General features: G+C 41.6%; 1 protein-coding gene across 13 annotated transcripts in view; it reads left to right on the top strand.

The window, feature by feature from the left end:
* LOC124221237 (uncharacterized) overlaps positions 1-21514 on the top strand; it is a 38420-nt gene that overhangs the window by 2911 nt on the left and 13995 nt on the right. For 10 of the 13 annotated variants that reach the window (XM_046631011.2, XM_046631010.2, XM_046631012.2 and 7 more), the window contains exon 2: positions 12637-13117. The exons of 1 other annotated variant lie outside the window; for it this stretch is intronic. In XM_046631011.2, the coding sequence (XP_046486967.1) occupies positions 12637-13117 (481 nt within the window). Of the gene's footprint in view, positions 1-11214; positions 12254-12636; positions 13118-21514 lie in introns of those variants that run through there. 2 more of the 13 variants (XM_046631016.2, XM_046631015.2) reach the window with 2 other exon arrangements.

Below are 21514 nucleotides of genomic sequence, written 5' to 3'. Positions count from 1 at the left end.
CATCTATTCGATACGTACGTAAATACATGTATCTATACGTATTAAAAAACCACGGGACGAGGAAGGGGCCGGGGAGGGAGGGAAAGGGAGCGAAAAAGAGAGACGGGAAGATAGACAGAGACGGACGTGGAGAGGCAAGTGACAAGCGGGCCACTGCTTGCTCACCCCTCCTGTCGCGTGCTGACGTCATCCACTACTGTTTTAAACAAATCATATAAATTGATTTTGTAATTAAACGACAACCGTTCTTTCTTTGACTATGCGGAGAGCCCGCACGGCGATATTCTATCGGGCAACAGCAATGTATTGCAAAGAAGGCTCCTCCTAGCATCAGCCTGAAATATATACATTAACCCGTAGTATGCGTGTTCGTGCATATTGTATCACGCATTTGCCGTTACCATTGTACACCCGTGTTTTATACGTTTACGGATCTGATTTTATTCCAATTAAAACAACGCCGGTCGCAATAGGAACGGTCGTTCCAGGTAAAACGCTTCGTCTCATCTATGCGATTTCATTTTATTTCTCTCGTTCAATTCGACGTGACGATGGTTTTACGTTATAAAACTTACGCTTAATCGTTTACAACGAATTTTCTTCTCTCCGCGAAATACTTTAGAAACGAAGGTGTTTTTTCCGAGTTGCACACCACCGCTTGAATTTTCATCACGGACAGTCTGATATATCCGTACTCGAAGTGTAACGAGTACACAATATTTTTATTGCATAAAAATAATACCAAAAAAAAGCTGTCCCACTTCCACGCGTTCGCCATAGACTACATGTGCGTGCGCGTGTGTGTATGTGTGTGTTTCACATTTCAAAACAGAAGAGATAATTTTCTTTTCCTCGGCTTGTAACAAATTGACAATCCGATTTCTTATACTTGGCGTTGAAATCGTGCCCGATCTTTGGTTCTGTTTTTCTGATTTGCGCTCCATCGTGACTTTTATACTTATACCGGTGAAATTTATTGACCCACCAGGTGTAACATTTATTTGTAACCTCGTTCTCGTCTTGTACCTTTCAACTGGTATTTGCACTGAAAGCACGTATCTGTGTACGTAAACAATAATATATAAACACGTCCATGTATAACAATTTCAGTTATACTCATCTTCGAAATAGAAATACAATTCTACGTCTCCCGTAGTCCACGTAAATGCAGAGCAAGCCCGTAAATAGAAGCTTACGCGTACGTAAAATATGAAATTATGTGTATACGTGTAGGAAAAAAAAAAAAAAAAAAGAACGTAACGGAAAAAAAACTGGTAGAAACGACGCCGCGCACGACTTGCGTGTGAGTTAGTTTTCCACTCCGTCGATTATTTTTCTTCGTTTTTGCTTCCTCTTCCAGCGCTATCAGTTCAGAGATAAGTTCGGTCCGAGCTATAATTTCATTCAAATTTTCGTACTTACGCGTCACACTCACGTCGTCTCGCCCGCGCCGGCAAGCCGCGCGCATTGGGATCGGAAGAGTCGGAAGGCCGAACGAACGAACGGATACGAAGGAAGCGCGGAGAAAATAAAACACCCGAATGATAATATAGATAATGTAAGTGCATATCGTTACAACGAATTACGAATACGGCGGGTAAGGTGTCGATAAGAGGGTTTATTTCAGTTCGATTTAATACATATTGATAAACGACACAGGAGAGCTTCGTTGCCTCGTATCGTCTATATTATTTTGTATACAATTATACACATATAGTATAATACGCAAGTTGAATTTCAGTTTTCTACGACGATGTGTTTCGTTATAAAACACGCACACACACACACACACATATATATATATATATATACACATATTATCTTGGGAAGTATACGACGGACGCCTCCTCGCCACGATGCCGTTATCTCGTTTAGAAAATGGAAAAAAAGAAACGTGTTGAATTTTTTCTTTTTCGTTTCATATATTTTTTTTTCTATTCATCTTCTTTTTATCCTTCTTACTCTCAAACTTATAAGTCGGTCTTAACTTTGATAAAATGTCAAAACGAGAAATATATTATACGAAATATCCTCCTATACAGGGGATTCGAGCCGGGGCCGAGCAATCCTTGGGGAATCACAGGGGGCGAAAAACGGGGGTGGGTGGGGGATGGCGGACGAGTCCGCCAACGGCGGGTCCGGGGGCGCTCAGAGAAACGGGGGTCGGGGGTTGGTTCCCTTGACGAAGTATCTTGTAGAGGGGATGATTGTCAAAACAGGGATCGCCCCCCTCTGCCCCTCGGTACTGAAAAATGTTCGTATTTATGGTGCCATTTCCGCGCTACACCTCCCCCCGACCCCCTCCGGCCACCTCAATCCGCCGTTGTTCCCCACCAACGCTCAGCTTCGCTCCGGTCTTACGTCCACCTCCCCTCTCGAAGCTACTCGCGGGCCGCCTTCGCCCTCCCCTCCGCCCCACGTTATACCTCCCCCACCTTTCGTAGCCCCATTCCGAGGTCTTCCCCCACCCGGGTAGCGTCACTTTAATGTTACATTAATAAAAAGCAACAATCAATATCTTCGCTGTAAAAAATGTAAATCTATAACAGAATTCCCGAGGAAAGCGAGGCAGCAGCACAAGCACAAACACGAGTGTAAGCCTGAGCGTCGACTGGCGAGGTCTGCAGTACCGTGACAAGAAATTCTCGTACCCTTGTACGATACCTTCTCGGGTGAATAAAATACGACTGCATGTGTATGTGTATAATATAATTATATATGTGTGTACGTTTGTGTATGCATGTACGTAGTCACGATAGAGATTTATTTTCTCGCAGAGGTCCGGACGTCGACTCGTCCCTAGTTTCTTCCTTCGGTCGCACTGCTGCAACACGCGCCAACTTGCCGCGGCGGAACGCAACGTGCGAGAGATGCGGCCTGTACGCACTATCGTCGAACCGTTCGTTCGACTGTCCGTGCGTGAAGTGGGGAAACGTTGCGTTGCGTCGCGTCGAGTTGCGTCGCGTTGCGTCGAGTCGCGCCTATTCTAACTTCTCTATCCTAGGCATGTAGAGAAGCAGCCCGCCGCCGCCGCGTGGTTCGGTTTGTTGTGCGTAGTGCGAGCGGGTGTCTGAATGAAGGTGCGCGTGGCGGCTGCGGAAGGAGCGCGGGTCACGGGGGGAAAGACCGACCGTCGACGGTTGAGGAAGGAAGGGTGGTATACCGAGTCTTCCGTACGTGCGTGCGTACCGTACGTACGTTGTACCTATACGTGCCTCTGCGTGTTTACCGCGTGCTTTCGTTCTTTCGTTCGTCGTTCGCTCGCTCGCCTACGCCGACACGTGCACCCACCACCACCCCCGTCATAGGTAGGTGCAACATACCTGCGTACAAGTATGTACACCGAATGTCGACGTCGTATCCGTCATTTTCGTTTACTTCGTATTACCACTTGTCATTTATCCGTATTTTCGTTTTCACAAATCACCACGTCATTGTATCATACTCTTATGATAATCCCGCCTATTTTCTTTATCGCGCGTCCGTTTTCTGCCATCCGCGGCGTCTGTTATCCTCCTAATTGTAAGTGAGAGAAAGAAAGAAAGAAAGGAAGACAAAAAAAAAAAATAAAAAATACTTCCAATCAGTCGCTACGCCAATGCGAGCGTCCCTGATGTGTATGTGCGCGCGCAGCTAATATACCGAATCCCGTGCGCATTCATTTTTCTCTGAATACTCATTTTATTACGGATACATAGCTCCGTGCGTGAGTATTGTGTTGTGTTTTACACACGGAAGAGTTATAACGCGTACGACGTAACTGTGTTATAATATAAACCGACAGGTATACCGCACTCGATATTACATCTTGTTCTCTCTATCTCGATAATTCTTTTACTTCATTTTTTCTTTTTTTCCATCTTACTTCCTCGCCTCACTCACACACACGTGTGTATATACCTATGAGCTGTTCATCTTCTTTCCGCTGCCGCGCTTTGTTTTCAGTCATACGTAATATGTGTATCTGCATACGTATAGTACACATTATACGTATTTAGATTTCGAACGACGCGGTACTCTATAGGTCTGATTCCGTCCGCATGCTGTGTGCGTACGTGGTTTTTAATACGATTTTTCCGGTTTTAATCTTGTTCAATTTGTCCGCCAGTTTCAGCGTCGTTGTATACATACACACATATATGTATATACATACGTGTACTGAACGCACGGAATAAAAAGAGGCTCCTTCGCCGATCAATCACAAGTAAGAACGATATTCGTTTGCAACCTGTTAATGGGGCGTCCTGGTCGATTTTTTCGAAGCTTCGTATATTACGATGCTCTAATTGTAATTCCCGAAGTCCGTGCATCTCGAACGTAAAAAACACTCCTACAAATTTTCATTTAACGCAGAAACGAAAAAATTGCATGAATTCTACGAATTTACTATTGCGATTTCATAGAATCCGTGCCATTTCTTTGTCTCTGCGTCAAATGAAAATTCGTTGGTTTTTTTTTTTTTTGTTGTTCTTGATTGCGTATAGAACGGGGCTGTTAAGTCCTTTGTCGCTTTCAAGATGCCCGGACTTTGATATTTAGAGGTACATATACGTCGATGTCAAAGTCGACCGACGCACCCTCTTAATATATAATGCGAATAGATCCGGAGACATATAATATTTCCTCCCTTCCACTCGTCGTTGACTATACGTTGTCAGATAATTAGAAGAAACAAAAGACGAATAAATAAAATACAAAATGAGAAAAAGAAAAGGTGGATGCAAAAAATAGAAATAAATGAAAACCGATAAATCGTCGCAGATAACATTGACGGGATACAATAATTATACGTATACGTGAAATGAAAGAAAAATAATATTCTTACCGCTGTTGCTGCACCATATTGCACTCTTTCGTCGTACATATGCCATCTACGACGTATTGTATAATATGTGCAGCACGCATAAAATTCGGTTCAAGTTGTTTATCTCGTAGAAGAAATTCCGTACGATCAAACCTTGCGGATCTTTGCTCTGCAACAACACTTTTATCGACAACTAATGTTTTTCAGATGAAAGAATTTTGTTTTTCTTTCCTTTTTTTTCTTTACCGTTCACCGCACATCCGTGTCCGTATACGGAACCTCGTATATTGCTCGGATCATATAAACTTTTCAAATATATCTATTTTTATATGATATACGTACATTTTACGTATATATATAAACATCTGTGCGAAATGAGATGTGAATTCCTATCACACGTGTAAAAATATCAACGTATAATACTCACGCGTAAGTCATGTATATTATAGTAAGCGGAATCTAACCGTTGGGTCCGTTCGTCATCAATTAGGTCGTAGAAGACTAATTTACGACGGTAAACTCCCACCAAAAGTTAATTTTCTAGAATCTAGATTATACGTCTCTTGATTCTGTATATATCTTACTTTCTCTCTCTCTCCATCTCTCTCTCTCTCTCTGTCTATCTCTCTCTCTCTCTCCCACCCGATTTCTCATTGCGTTTCAAAGCCTGTACCCTTTCAATATACCCAGTTCGTTCGAAATGGAAAGAAAAAAGACGAGGAATGAAAAACAAAAAAGTAAAATAAAAAATAAATAACAATAGGATGAAAGAAAAAAATTGAGAAACAAAAAATGTAAAATGAAATACAATGGAAATTATTTCTAGTCAGTCGAATGATACCGTTAGGATCTAAACTAAGCAGCTCTACAAACAACTGACATTCGATTTTTACAGTATTTCTTGGAGCACTGCCTCCCACCCTCCCTCCCTTCGGGGTTCCCTCTTTCAAACGCAACACTCTTCCCTCCTCCTCCTCCTCCTCCTCCTCCTCCTCCTCCTTCTTCCGCCCCCTCTTCCTACCATCGCTTCCCCCCCCCCCCCCCCGCCCCGTTCCTCAACGCCGCTCAATTGTTCCGCTGGCTGCCTCCGCGCTTGTTCTCCCCGTCGTCGTTGCACGCGTTCGTTGTACGCGATGCGATGGGTTTATACGTATGGTATGGTGCCCGGTCCCCGTGCGCCTTTCCTACATCTCATCCGCGTGCATGTGCATACGTACCGTATTTTTACTTCGATATGTCAGAAAATTTTAGTCATGTATTTTACATACGTAAATGTATGCGAGGAAAGATGCGAAGAAGAGGTGGATGAGGAAAACGAGTAAAATTTGAAGGATATCGATTCGGTATTCAGTCGCAAAAATTTGTTTTTATACATCTTTTTGTAATGACGATCGTCGATACCTATAGATAGGGGAAGGGTGAGGGGGTGGTTTGTTACCGCGGGTAACTCGAACTCTTTATATACACCTAGGTATGTTTGTATACATGTTACGCAGCAGATATGCGTATAAGGTGTGTGCCTGCGTGCGTATCGTCGTGTATAATAATTGTTGTGAAAAAGGAGATTTTTCGCACGATCTTGTTATTATCAAGACTGTTCAGACCGCAAATTGTATCATATTTAAATTATTATACACGCGTATGTACGCGGTACATAGAAGCGCGCACACAGGCGTAAATACCGCATGTAAATATGCCCGCGTATACGTATATATTATTATTGTAAAACCTTTCGAGCTAACCGGCACAAAAGACGGCGCGCGGAGTTTCGTGCGGCGATCGGAGAAGATTTTACAAAAACCAGGCCCGCTCGCCTCCCCCTTTTCCCTCGGCGATCCCCCTGCCCCCCACCGTCCTCCCGCCGTTCCCTCGTTCCCCCTTCATCCTTCCTTCGACGTTCCCCGTCGCCCTCCGTTCGTTCGTTCGTTCGTTCGTTCCTGGACGACCTCGGCGATGATACGACAAAAAATCAGATGCACGGCCATTGGCTGTTCTCAATTCGAATTATTGGCTTCCCCCCCGTCGTCACCCCCCCTCGTATATAGCCTCCCCCTCCTCCCTCTTCCACCCGCCTCGCCCACCGTCGACGTCGCCGTAGCCGACGTTCGTCAGACCTAACCCCACCCTATACCACCGGCGCTCTTTCACCCCCCAAGGCCCCCGCCCGTTCTCTCCGGGCGCAGCAACGAAAGGGCCGAAAAAACTTGGAAAAAAAATCCAATTTCGTTGCTATGGCGACGGGCGTACGTTGACTTTGATAAAGATCCCCCCTCCCTGACGCCCTCGCCGCCCTCTGAGCCCCCCGTCACCTAGTCGCCGGGCTCCTCCGGGTGTTGGGGAAATTTTTTCGTTTTTTTTTTTTTTTTTTATCTTTTTTTTTCGTAGCCCCTCCTTCCCGCGTCATTATTATTATTATTAATATTACGAATTTTTACTATTATTATTATTATTTTTTTTTTTTACACTTCTTCCCTGCCTTCGCTTTTTATATTTCCATTTGCCGGGATGTTTTTTTCATTTCTTTTTTTTTTTTTCGCTCCACTTTTTTTTCGGAAAGAACTTTTTTAATAAAAAAGTTATGTCCGTATCCCAACGGCTTCGCATTAAAAGTTTTACAGCGGGCGATATTTCATAACTTTTATATTTCGAAAATGTAAAATGTTTTCTACTTCTCCGATGCGGACTTTCGATATATATATATCTATATATATCCACGCGTAAATACATTTATATATATTTATATATATATATATGTAAACACACAGACGGAAACGTATTCGGCGTGTGTACTTGCTGCATGTACGTTAAGTACCTACGGTTGGGACATGGCGTGCACTTGTATGCGTATATATACGTTCGGCTCGCGCTTGCCCCTGTGCGGCACAGTGTACTTCTCGAAGTCTCACGTGCTCAGCTTTGTAACGAATATTTCAAATGTTTTCACGTCAAACATATTTCTCTGGAAGTACAGTCCCGTCTGGTATTATATTAGTAAATGTATACGTATATACATATATACGTATGTATATACGCGCATGCGGGACAGTGGTTCTTTTTCTCTCTGTTTATGTATGTACTTACGTGCATGTATGTTGTATATACGTATTCCGTCGACTTATCGCTCTCCGTGAGACAAAGACACTTTTGAATTTTCACGACTGCAGACTGCTGCAGTTATCCACATGCATATGCCTATGTGTATGTACACATATGCTGCACATTTTGCAGAATATATATATATATATATATATATGGGGATTGCGTGTGCGTAATGAAATAAAATTGATGAAAGTAGAAAGAGAATGGAATAAGGGGGCGAGGGGGGGGGGGGGGGGGGGGGGGTTGAAAGTAATAATAATGATAATAATAAGAGCAAAGATGATAAAATAAATAAGAGAAATATTGCGGTTGGAAAAACCGCAGGCGCAAAGTCCGCATGCGCTCGCTCGATATTTCTGCAAAGAAAATTTAATTCTTTCCCTCGATACCTTTTCTTCTTTTTCGACTCTGCAGTTTCTTCTCCGTACCCTCCTCCTTATTTTTCTCCCTCTTCTCCTCGTCCTCCTTCTTCTTCATCTTCTTCTTCTTCCTGTTCGTCATCTCCTCCCCGGGTTTAAATTAACGTTGGGCTATACGGTGCTCGAGTGTAAGTTGCACGACCACCGTTACGCGTATAATACATATACGTGGATACACATGAACGAGGGGGGCGGAAGAATATATTTTCCTGGGGAAAGGGTAGATTATAAAAAAATATTTTTCTAACGATCGGCCGTCAAGCATCACCAGCACCAGCAGCAGCAGCCCGGCAACGCGGCGAAGGAACGCGCGAGGAGTATCTTTCTTAACAATATAATTAATGGACTTTATATCTTGTATCAACCGGCGAAGGCACGATTAGTACATGTCTATGTGTGCATTTATTTACTCGTGTATAATATTATGTACAGCGTGTATAAGCTTGCGTACGTTCGTATACAAACGTTTAATACTTGTAAACATTTCCAGAGAATCCAAGAGAGGTAGAAAAATCGCTGAAAGAGAGACGAAAATAATTCCGAAGAGAATTTTTCCCGGTATTCGTAAACAGTAACGACAATTATAACAACGACTGACCGGCTCTCAATTATTATTATTTTTTTGTTTTGTCTCTATTATTCTATTTTATCCCCTTGCGTGAAATTTCCCCGTCATACAGGTGTGTGAAATTTTATCACTCTGTACTCCCTGATCTGTACAAGAGTCATTTATTAATAAAAAATCACCGTGTCGAACCACTTGCAACGAAAGTCGAGAGGTAATGATGGGAAAAGCTTCGCCTGCTTATCAATATACATCATAGAGACGCGAGGATTTTTCATTATTCAATGCATCTTGCGCTGGAATAAAAATAAAAGTAAAAACAAATTGAATGAAACAAAAAAGTACAGTAATGTGATACGTAACAACAAACGCACGTGTTTGTCATACGTGGAACTAACGCGTTCACTTATGTACGTACATCGTAAAGACCAACGAATGAAAATAGAAACAAAAAAATCTAATTACATACCTACGGTTACCAACTCTTATATTCGTCAATTGTTGCGTTGATAGAATTCATGAATCTATGATTTCCATCGGCACGGCGACGCCCGAAGCATAAATGTTTAACAAACTGTGCCACCATTTAATTATAAAAAAAAAGTCTGCGTCAATACACAGTGTGTATATAGTGGAAAATTTGGAATACACGTTAGAGCAGCGATTTTTTTTTATTATACGCACATCATTACGATGTTAACTGTCACAGACTTACCGAGAACCGTATACACGCAATTGTATTGTATGTATAACTTCTACGTGTAGTACTGAAAGGGTCGCGATATGTATACTAGGCTGCCTCAAAAAAAAAATACTATTTTATTTCGATCTCCAGCTTCACGAAATCATAGTTTATAACATAATATTGAACCTCGTGAAAGGAAATCGACGTGCGATTTTTTTTAAGAGGTGCCGCATCGAGATTTTGTAATTCCCGTTTGATTAGCACGTAAGAAATCCAATTCTGACGGTTGGAGGGAGATAATAATTTTTCTATGCAACGAACGGAACTCTACACATATGAAGAGGAAATACATAAGAGAGAGAGAACATACAATTAGAGTTCCGTTCGTTGCATAGAAAAATTATTATCTCCCTTCAACCGTCACAATTGGATTTCTTACGTGTTAATCAAATGGGAATAACAAAATCTCGATGCGGCACCTCTTAAAAAAATCGCACGGCGATTTCCTTTCACGAGGTTCAATATTATGTTATAAACTATGATTTCGTGAAGCTGGAAATCGAATAAAAAAATAGTTTTTTTTTTTTTTGAGGCAGTCTAATATATACATATACATATATATATATATATATATATTGCATATACTTGACACCATGAACGTTTCATTTAAATTGTTTATAGGTATGCTAAACGAAGGTGAGGTCTAGTAGAGTGTTTTTTTGTTCCTCATTGTTGTTTGCTCCAAAGCTTCCGTAGACGTAATGGTAAAATGGCGGGAAAGAGCAACAAGAAAATTACCAGCGAAATAACAGGCTCTTATTTTTTATCGTCTAAATAATTCGATACGAAAATCCAAACATGGTATATTTTTGTATTGTTTGTATATTCGTGCCTATGATACAACAATGCGATGCAACATGTAAATAGTATATGTATAATGCATCTATTTGCCACTTGGCTTTTTTCCCCGGAATGACAGGATGGTCGCAGGTCTTTTTTTAGTTTCTGGATCACGAGGAAGGCTAATGAAAATTAAATCTAACTTGTATCCACGTAGCGAGAAAACCTCGGTCTTTCCCCGACTTTTGTTTTATTTATCTTCCGATAATTGTTCCGCCAGTTGTATTCGACTAATTCGATTCTACGACTTCAACTATTAGGTGTAGGTACCTGTGTACATACATACGTACACAAAACGAGATGATATTGCAAATCCGCACGAATGACGCGGATGCGTCGTATTTCCGCGTGTTTCTTCTTCTCCGGCTCGCATTTTCACGCGCGGATGTCATGTACGGTAATACGCGCACAAATGTTTGCGCGGTGGGTGATCGTATTGTAATTTTGCGATATTGCTCGTCCGCCATTTTTACGGAGATCTCGCATAGATCAAGTATGTACCACGTGACAAGCATAATCATTCGCGACTCCTTTATCAGAGTTTTTCCACTCGGTTGAAATTTTTTTTCATGGATTAGTAAAGGTTGGTGCATATCTTCGAATACGCCTTGTGCGGCAGATTCGCGAGTCAGAATTTTTCATCCTCCCTAAATCCATATTGCAACGAATAACCGTACAGTGTGCAGAAATTCTACAATATGTACGATATCATATATCCCGGAAGAAAGTAAAACGCCCAAGCGGCATGAGACTTGAAAATTTTCTCTTTCCAAATTTCACATTCGCTTCGGGATAGAAAAGAGCAGCGCGCGTCTGCAGGTGTTCGAAAATTTTCTACATAGGCCTGGAATTACGGAGTCACATATATTATACACCTATCGGAATAACAACATGTACAATATCATAAGCATAGGATACAAGACTGCGGTGCGCAGCGTGAGAATAAGGCAATATTTTTATCATTTCGAACATTTGGCCGTATTATATAAGATATACGCCGCACGGCTTCGAGTACATACTAATATGTATACTATACACAACCCGTATCATATAATATGTATAGATTATACGAGGTATACAATATATATATTACATTATACGCGTAAGACGTTTTTCCACCCTTCGCGGCATCGATTTTCATCGAGAATGATGAATGCACGCGCATTGGATACCAGCTATTTTGTGCGTGCGTATGTATGTATGCATGTGTATTAGGGTGGACCGTGTACACGCGTATACGTATTATGAAAAAAAAAAAATGAAAAAAAAAGTGAAAAAGAAAAAAAAAAATATCGAACCTCTCTCGCTTGATGCCACTTTAATGTCTTCAACGAACCCGGAACGAACCCGCCGCCCCATTTCGACATCCCCTCCAGCCTTCGGCCCCCACTCTTCGCAGTTAGCCCTCGCCGAGGTGGTTCTATTCGGTGGTTTTTGAGAAGAGCTAGGAGGGGTGAAAAGGAACGCGACCCGCAGGTTGGTTGGTTTTTGTTTTTCCGCAAGTCGGTGAAAATCGGGCATGCGGGATACTATAAACGAGGTCTATTATTTCGACAGCCGGTGGTGCAATCTACCGGAATTCCTGTGAAGTTCGTCAGTACTCTCCGTAATCTACTACGACTACTACCAACTACTATCGCGCGCTATACTTGGCTGCTGGCCGGCGCTCGACGATCGCGAGTACATACCAAACTATCGTCAGTCGCATACTTGGATTTTGTGCCATATTGCTTGACGCGTGTTTTGCCATTTTCGACCGATCCCTATACCCATGTACGAAAGTAAGTAGATATTAGACCTACTCGAATTGACCAGCTTACCACCTTTTTCACCGTCACGCGTACGCGGCGCGTGAGGCGTAGCTTTAACGGATTCATTGAACGTTCCGCGCGTTCTCTGTTTACCTCGTCGAGAGGAGCATTCACGCACCGTATTATCACCGTCACGATGCCATAACCTAAAAAGCGTGCGATGCTGGGGCATAACGGGACGGTGTCCCATTTTGCCCCGTCATACAATCGCGTTATCTTCGATGACGTTGCTCCCCGGCTCGTTATCTTCACTGCTCGACCGTTCTGAATTGTTGTTAATTATATTTCACTGCCTCGATTTTGTTTTCTCGTTAATTTTTTTGAATAAAGGTAAAATAAAACATTTCTTCTAGAATGGTGAGAAATTATAAAAAGAAGGTGGAGCGACAACGGTGGTCCAAAGTCTCGATGCAGGCGGCGATTCAAGCGGTTCTTAACGGTTCGATGGGGTACAAAAGGGCTGCCACCCAATTTCACGTACCTCGAACAACCCTGGAACGCCACGCTAAGAAGACGCGAGATAGCCCAGAATCCGCGCTAAAGAAAACTACTCCCCCGGGATCCGGCAATCGTGTTTTCAACGAACAGCAGGAGGCCGAGCTTGTTCAACGTTTGAATAAAATGGCGGGTCAACTTTCCGGTCTCGAACTTAACGAGCTTCGCGATGTTGCTTTCCGATTGGCCCGGCGCAATAACCTCGCTCATCCGTTTGGCGAGGATGGAAAAGCGGGAATAGAATGGGTCAGAGGATTCATGGCTCGACTGCATCCTCATTTAGCCCTACGAAGACCCGACGAAGCTACATCGATGCCTCGCGCAATCGGCCTCAACAAGGTTTCTTTCAAAATAATCATTTTACATCCGTCTTTTCGACAACGCGTATTAAATTCCCACGCAATTTCCAGGATAAGATTTTCCTTTTTCGCTTTTTCTTCTTCCTTTTTTTCTTTTATTCTTCTCTACCTTCGCTCCAATGCCGCGAAACGGGTCCATCCGCCGTTGCGCGTGCCTCGTTTCTTCGAGGACGTTTGAAAATAATCTCCAAAAATCCCGTGCGGACAGGTTCTCCGGTCTTATGACGTCATTCGAGAGAGGTGCGGATTTATACCGCCTGCGTTGCTCATCTTTCGTATCGTGCTTCTCCGAGTCGCTGAAGTCGCAGGAACGAAAGTTCGTTACGTGCCCCGCGCATTGATTTTTACCAAGAAAACTGTGATACGGCAAGAATTTGAGAATGGACTTTCCCGGTAACTGCTTCTGGCTAAATTTTCGTGACATGGAGGGGGACCACCGTCACGATTCCTTCCAATTTTTCGTTTCGTTTTACATTTTTACATGGTCATGCGCACAAGCGAATACGCCAATGAATTTGTAATATACGCGTTATTCAAACTGGAAATTTGACGATTTTTCTGAAACGCAGATTCTTGTCTCTCCTCCGACGGTGACATCAATTAGTGATATCACAAATATACCCACCGCGTCATCTATTTCCCGCAATACAATGTGTACTCACCCACTGTGCGCATTAACAATTTATGTTGTTGAATACTCGCCGTTTCCTGGTACACTTGTTTGATCGTCGTGAATATCGGTACCTTAGAGGTGTATATATATATACAAACTGTACAAATACCCAAACCGCCATGTTTGTGCTCGATATGTTTCGGTGTTGCGGATATCCACATTTCGATACTAGACAATTATTTAAACTCGTTGTTTCGCCAAAAATCTTCGTTGAAAAAACATACCTACGATTCGCGATTACATCCCCGTCATACTATTACACGTCCCTTCATATTTCCCGATAAATAATATTGTCAGCCATTGTCAGTCATTCTTCGAACCCTGGAAACTCACAATCGAACATCGAGGTCACAGGTACCTAATCCCCGTTTCTTGTCGATATATACCTATAAATATTATACATAACCGGGCAGGGAGGGGGGCGGAATTTATACGTTATAACATGTACCCATTATACACACACATACACACGTTTAGGTATGGCAGGCGACCGCCTTGCCATTTTATGGCAGCCAAAATCAACGTAAGACGATGGACGGAGAAAGGAGGGGAGGAAAAAGATTGCGGGCGAAAAGGGGGTGGAAAAGAAAGGGGCCGGTGGCGGGCGGGGGGTGGGCGTCGGGGATTGCACCGAAGGAGGGGTGCGAGGGTGAATTGGGAGCGGGATGGGTAGGCTTTTGAGTTGGTGAACTTTGTGCCAAGTTTGAAACGGGCAGTCGCGGCCGCCATGACGGTTCAAATTTTCCCCCACCAACTCTCTGCCCCACCTTGGGTATACATATATTATGCAAATTTTGTGAAACGATTCGAAAATCAATAACCGTGATAAACGTGCACCACCGACGCGAAGGATATAATAATAATAATGATAATAAATAATAATAATAAGCTCGCTGCATGCGCGCGCATTTTTTTTTTTTTTTTTTTTCCAATTTCATTCCAAGTTCGTAATACGCGGAGAAAAGAAAATGGAGTAGATTTTATTCAAAGCTCAAGGAAGACGGGGCACGTCACGGGTTTTGGTTAAAAAATACTTTGGTCAGTGATATTTTCTACTATAAATGTGGCAGATTTTACTCTGCATACAGTGGTATTCACTGTTTATAGAGTAAATTCTGCATTTTACGAAGTATTATCAAAAAATCTGTCGCGTTCCTCTATTCCTGGTGTTTTCGGTAAACTTGGCCATTTTCTTCTCTTCGTGGTTAATAATACAAGACGAGTAATAGAGAGAAAAAAAAGGATCCTTATAAAAATACAGTATCGTCGAATTCGTCGGTATCGAAAAATATAGAGGATTTGATATAGTTTATTATAGCTGTTGATCACATAAATGTTGTGGAGTATTCGCTGCGCCGAGTTACAATCGTTTCGAATACGCGCATTATGCGGTCGTTGTATTATTATAGGGTCCGTGCACTGCACTGGGTGCACTGAAGGGATGCTCAATACGCCTCTCACTCCTAGAGCATTGCCGAGCCAAGAAGAGAATACTAGGTACATACGCTATGTGCGCGCGCGTGTGTGTATAGTTATGTGCAGTAATGTGTGCGGCCGGGAAAAAGAAAGATAGAGACAGAGAGAGAGAGAGAGCGAGAGAAGAAAGGAGAGAACGACCGGGACGGCGAGGAAGGAAGAGAAAGAGAGAAGGTAAAAGAGAGATACCTCGATTCTCGACGGAGAGGTGCACTGCACTCTCTCTCTTTCTCTCTCTCTCTCTCTCTCACCTTTTCTCTTTCCATCTCTCTCTTGGTATACCTATACGCGTGTTATAGAGACGCGCGGGTCGCCTCCGTGGCACGTCGTCGTCGTGTCGTCGCCGTCGCCGTCGTCTCGTGGTTCCCAAGCTCTCAAGTCCGCGGAGAGGAGATCCAGAGAAAGAAACCGATGAAGGAACGACGAGGGGAGGGAAAAAGGGAGGGGGGGAGTGGGACTAGAGAGAGAGAGAGCTTTTTTCGTTTTACAAACGGGTTCAATTTTTTCTCAAAAAGCGGGTGAATACTGTGCAGTGGAACCGGTTGTCTACGGTCCCCTGCATGCAGCGGGGTACGACGAGCCGGAGAGTCAAGGCGTCGGAGGGGAATGCAAGCCGCAGCTGCACTACCGTATGCACTTTGATCAGGGCCTTGCATTTTCTCATTTTTTTCACCCGAGGATGTTGTTGTAGGTACGTCTTGGAGCTAAATCGTATAATAATTATGCAGCGATATGGGGTGAGAAGACAATCTTGTCGCAAGATATTACTTTCTATCTTTCTCTCTTTGTTATTTTACACTCGAAGCGTCGACCCGTCACGTGGAAGCAGAAATCTGCACAAACGTAGTAATTTTATAAACAACGCGGGGTTGTAACAAGTTGTGAAATGATCGTTAACGGTGAAATTAAATTAGTTTAGAATGCCGAGGCAAGATTGAACCCGGTATAGACGCGATGTTGTGCGTGTGTTTTATACGTGCGTATATATACGTACATAGATATAAATCTACTCGTGCCGTTTGAGAATTGTCTGCATGTGAACCTTTATCCTACTGCAACGAGCAAGCTCTGTCGGATGGTTGCTGCTCGGTGAATACTTATTGAAGAGAAGAGAAGAGGAGAGGAGCGGAGAGGAGAGGCGAGGAGAGGAAGAGGGCTTTTTAGAAGGGGCGAGAGAAAGCACGAGGAATGAATCGAGCAGTATAATATATAATAATAACGCGCTACCGCCGCTGCAGCAGTATCCATACTACTCCAAGCAATGCAGCTGTGTAATACGTATACACATAATAATGCATATATATGGGGGGGGGGGTAATTCTGACGATTCGAAATTTCGCAACGGCGTTAGAGTATTCGCGGATATAAATTATAATAAAGAAACGGGACACCGATTTTACACGGTGTTTTCTTTTATTATTATTATTATTATTATTTCTTTTTTTCCAATTTTTATTTCCATTAATGCCCCTTGGCCTTCTCTCGACGCTTCGTTTTAGCTTCGTTCATCAAATTCTCTCAGCAATGCGAGTCATCATATTGTCACCATATAATACAAAACCGCGCGCGTCCCGCTCACGTTGACGTCATGTTTATCATGTATTTAGAGGGTCTTTATAAACAGATGTTTCTTATGTTACATTAAGTCCAATATGGCCGCGTTAATCTTTCACCGTCTTACCGTGTGTGTGCGTGTGTGTGGGTGGGTGGGTGGTTGGATGGATGGATGGATGGATGGATGGATGGATGTATTACTGCACTAGTAACGTACACAAAATACATAAAAATATGTTACGTATAAAGTATATAATGTAATTTCTTTCTCTTCATCTCTTTCTCTTTCTCTTTATTTCTTATACTCGTAACAATGGAATCTTTTCAATGCGCGCGCATCCACAGAGAGAATGAAAGAAATAAAGAGAGGCATATACCATGTATATATACCTATGTATATAAACACACACACACACACACACACACACATATGTATATATCGTGTATGTACCTATGCGACATATAGCCAGACATCCGTCTGCGAATAACCGAGACTGCAGCAGGCCTGAAATCGTTACTGAAAATTCGAAATTTCTATGAAAAGCCGTAAAGGAAGAATGACGTCACAAGCAACCCAGCCTCCGCCTATACACTTGTACATTATAATATACCAACACTTGTATACACGGTGACTTGACTTTTGGAGTAATTTTCCGTCACGTGATTTTATTCCAAGTTACTTACACCGCTGTACGTTTGCGTGTGGGTGTGTGTATGTACGTGTCTGTATAACCAGAGTGCTGCGCTTTGAACCGTGACGCTAGACGGCAAGCTTATAACACGTTAAGGGACTGACTTACGGTGTTGAAAATTTGTCAAAAAAAAATATCATGTTCTCAATTTAAAATGAGAATAAATTGATAATGAATTTTCGACTGTAGATCGAATTACGCGCAACAGTCAGAACGTTATTTTATCGTGTACTTGACTGACGTTAAATATTCGTTGATTAGGATATTCTCCTGAATATTTCGATCTCGAGGTGTTTTATATTGTTATAATGTATTTATTTCTTGCTCTCTCTCCTGATACACACACAGGCATACCTTCAATAATTTCTCATTTGCGAACAATTTCAAAGTATAATCTGGTACAAAATAGTAAAATGATGAAAACAGGGACAACCGATCGTAAAAGAAAACCCTGTGAACAATAATTACTTTGGCAAATATGCTGTGATATATAAATTTCTTCCGCCCACGATCCGCATCGCGATTAAAAACGTCGGCCTCGAGAGCTCTGGTACACAGCGTCAGCGTTCGCCCGACGGAGGGATAGAAAGAGAGCGAAAAATGGAAAGAGAAAAAGACGGAGCAAGAGAGAGGGGAGAGATATAGAGAGAGAAAAGCTTCGGAAGTTGGGGGTACTGAAAATTCTTATTACGTTACTGTCAGGGGGGCATCGCCGCCGTTGGAGAGGGAACGTTGGCCTTAAGAAGGGGCTGAGCATGGTGGTGTTGGGCTGCAGTGTGGGGATTCGGAACGGCGGCGGCGGCGGCGGCGGCAAAAGCCAAAAGGAGGGAGGGATGGAGGGGGTAGTTGTGTAGCATTTGTAGCATTGAAGCACATTGTAGGTCGTTGCGTTTTATAACATAACTCCTTAATTTTCCCTAGTGTCAATGCACCTTCGAGAGATACGGAGAGAAGCCTCTCTTGCATTATTATCATTATTATCATTACTATCGTTACTATTGTCATCATCGTCCTTATTAACAAATTTCAAAATCCATTCGCCAGGAGTGACGAGAAGTAAGTTTTTCACAACACACGCAAAAATCGTGATAATTTCAATGATAACGTAACGTAACGACACTGCGATATCTTTTAACAATCATTTGACATGTTGCGCGTAAATTTAAAATGAAAGAGTGTTCCTCTCACATGCAAACAATAAATCGAATCTGTGCACTGTGCTTGTGTCGTATGTACGTATTTTTGTTTTTACATTATTTTTTTTTTTTTTCGAATATTACAACCGTTCATGGATCAGGATGTTAAACGAACAGTGCGCGAAACGTCGTCGTTTAGTGCCGTGCACTCTCTTAACTGGTGGTGCTGCTCATGCTGATGCTGATGCTGATGCACAAGCTACACACGCGTGTAATAAATAGTATGGCGTTGTCCTGGTTCTATGCGAATGTGACTTAGCTGTTAGAAACTTGAGCGATAAAGCCCTAACTTTGTTCGAATGTGTTGCGGCTGTGTACATTTTCGCCTTTAGATTTAATCGGATACTTTGACCAAGGTTATAAATTTGTTTTCGAGCGTTTTATATCTTAGATTTTTTTCTATTTCCATCTCTCTCTCTTATACCTGTTGATTATATAAAAAAAAAACGTGATTATTATTATGTTTATCACAGTTTTTCACATTTTCTCCAAATTTCTATGTCAACCGTGTCAAGTGAACTAATAATCAGCTATCCTTGCCGAGTGTGTGTGTGTGGTGTTTTTTTTTTGTTGTTTTTTTCTTCTAGGTATTATTTCAGTTGGCGCACGACGGTCGCGTAAACGATTTTGTATCTTTTCGTCACATGGTTACATATTCTTGAATGATAAAATTTTATATCAATATTGAAACACCACTCTACGTTACAAAACATTATACGCGCGCACGCACTCACACACACGTATGCACGCGCGCGCGCCGATTTCACTCGTCAATTTATAGTGTCAAACAAATAGGGCAACTGTGTGTGCGCGCCATGCGCCGGATTAAAAACAGTTGTATAAAGAAACAAAACGAAAATAGGAAATGACAAAATAAAGCGTAATAACGGGAAAGGAAAACGTAAAAGAAAAAGGAAAATTGTAGTGGTGAAAAACGGAAAAATTCGTGCAGTATCGGGTTCGGTCCGGTGCATCAGAATGCCTATATAATAATGGCATTCTATCACCTACTGTCAATAGCAACGCAAAGCAGCACGCTGCTGCTGCAGCGCCACGATATATATATATATACGCACATATATACACTTCAATACAAAGGTTTAATCGGCGGCAGGGTCCTTTGCATCCCGCGATTCGATCAAAGCGTTGATGAAGAGGTTGAGACGAAAATCAAATTATTTTTTTTATTTTTTTTTGTCGGTGTTGTCGTTACGATACGTGTGTACATCTACGTGGGTATGTCTATTTTCGCCTACCGAGGTAAAGAGGAACCCTGCATTAGGAGTATTATCTATCATATGTGCGTACCTTTAATGTCTGTATTATGTTGAGACAAAGACAGATATTATTAGAAGGAAAATAATCGGTAGTTATAATATACGCAGATAATTAGGAAGTATTTATACGTAATCTCTGCGTTGTTGTTTGATTTCTTTTTATTTTTTGTTTCTTTTTCATTCATTTATCACGATTAGACGGAATTCCGTGCAGTGTGTGCAGGTCTACCGAATCTTCGAGATATAAAAGTTCGAAATTTTGTTTCATCAATTACGCATATTATGATGTTTGCGTAGGCTTATCTATACGATATGTTTAAAACTTTGGAATAATTTTTGTCGAGATTTTTAGGTCGGTCAACGTGTAATGATAATTCAGTTTTCGGTAACTGTGTACATAATACAGTATATACGCAATGTTTCTATACAATATCGGTCAAATTATTACCATCATCATTATTGTTATCGATATATTCTGAGAAATAAATGTACATTTATGTATATTACGTGGAAATGATTGTTCCACAGGATATGAAAAAACTATTTTTTCTCACATTGATAAGTATCTGGAAAAATTTGTGCGGGTCAACTTATCATCAGTGATTTATTGAACAATTTTCCGTGGATAGATGTCTTTGTCTCTTATTTTTTTTTTTTCTCATCTTTTACACATTTTGATTTGTATCGTGTACAATCAATGCTGTACGGCACGTTATAATAATAATTCAGTTGATAATAAATCGAAACGATTTCGCGATTTTCAACAATTTTATACCGCATTTTATTAGGTACGTTTTAAGTGTACGATACACACCGTCATTTATTTATCCTTATTTAATTATATTAAAGACATATTTATGCAACAAATAATGTCGGAGAGAGTGAGAGAGAAATATTGTGCCAATATTATTTCAAGCGTATACGTTGTTGTTATTTGTAATTACGTATCAGGCGAGGTTGTTGTACACATGTGTTATAATGTAAGAAGAACGTAACACAACGTGTAAAAATAAATAAAAATAAATTCATAACCACATCTCGATACACGCCGCGTCAAAGCGGAGCGGTTCTGAGATTTATCAGAATTCTATACGATTATTTCAAACTTTGAATACGCTTCCCATGTCAGCGATATTATAATTACTATACTGTTCGGCATTGCAGTTGTTATTACAGGCGTATACAGAGATTACATACTCGTTTATGTACCGTACGTACATACATATACAGGCTTGTCGGAGGGAAGCGTGAATTACGGTTTATGTGACTATTCGCGTTAGGCGATGTATAAAAATTGAAGAAAAAAAACATATATACACATATATATATATTCTTCAAATCCTCATCATGCTATAAAAATAGAACTTTATGTAATTTATCACTCATCAATTTTTACTCTCCTGCTCTCTCGCACGCATTTGAATAATAAACTTATTTCAAATGAATTGTATTCCACACGAATTATCTTCACATAGTACGTATGTATGAATCGTAATCTCGTGTGTATAG

The sequence above is a fragment of the Neodiprion pinetum genome, chromosome 6 (genome assembly GCF_021155775.2).
Source record: "Neodiprion pinetum isolate iyNeoPine1 chromosome 6, iyNeoPine1.2, whole genome shotgun sequence".
In the NCBI taxonomy this organism is placed as follows: Eukaryota; Metazoa; Arthropoda; class Insecta; order Hymenoptera; family Diprionidae; genus Neodiprion; species Neodiprion pinetum.
The sequence above is the reverse complement of the archived record's forward strand: the minus strand, read 5'-3'. Positions and strand labels throughout refer to the sequence as shown.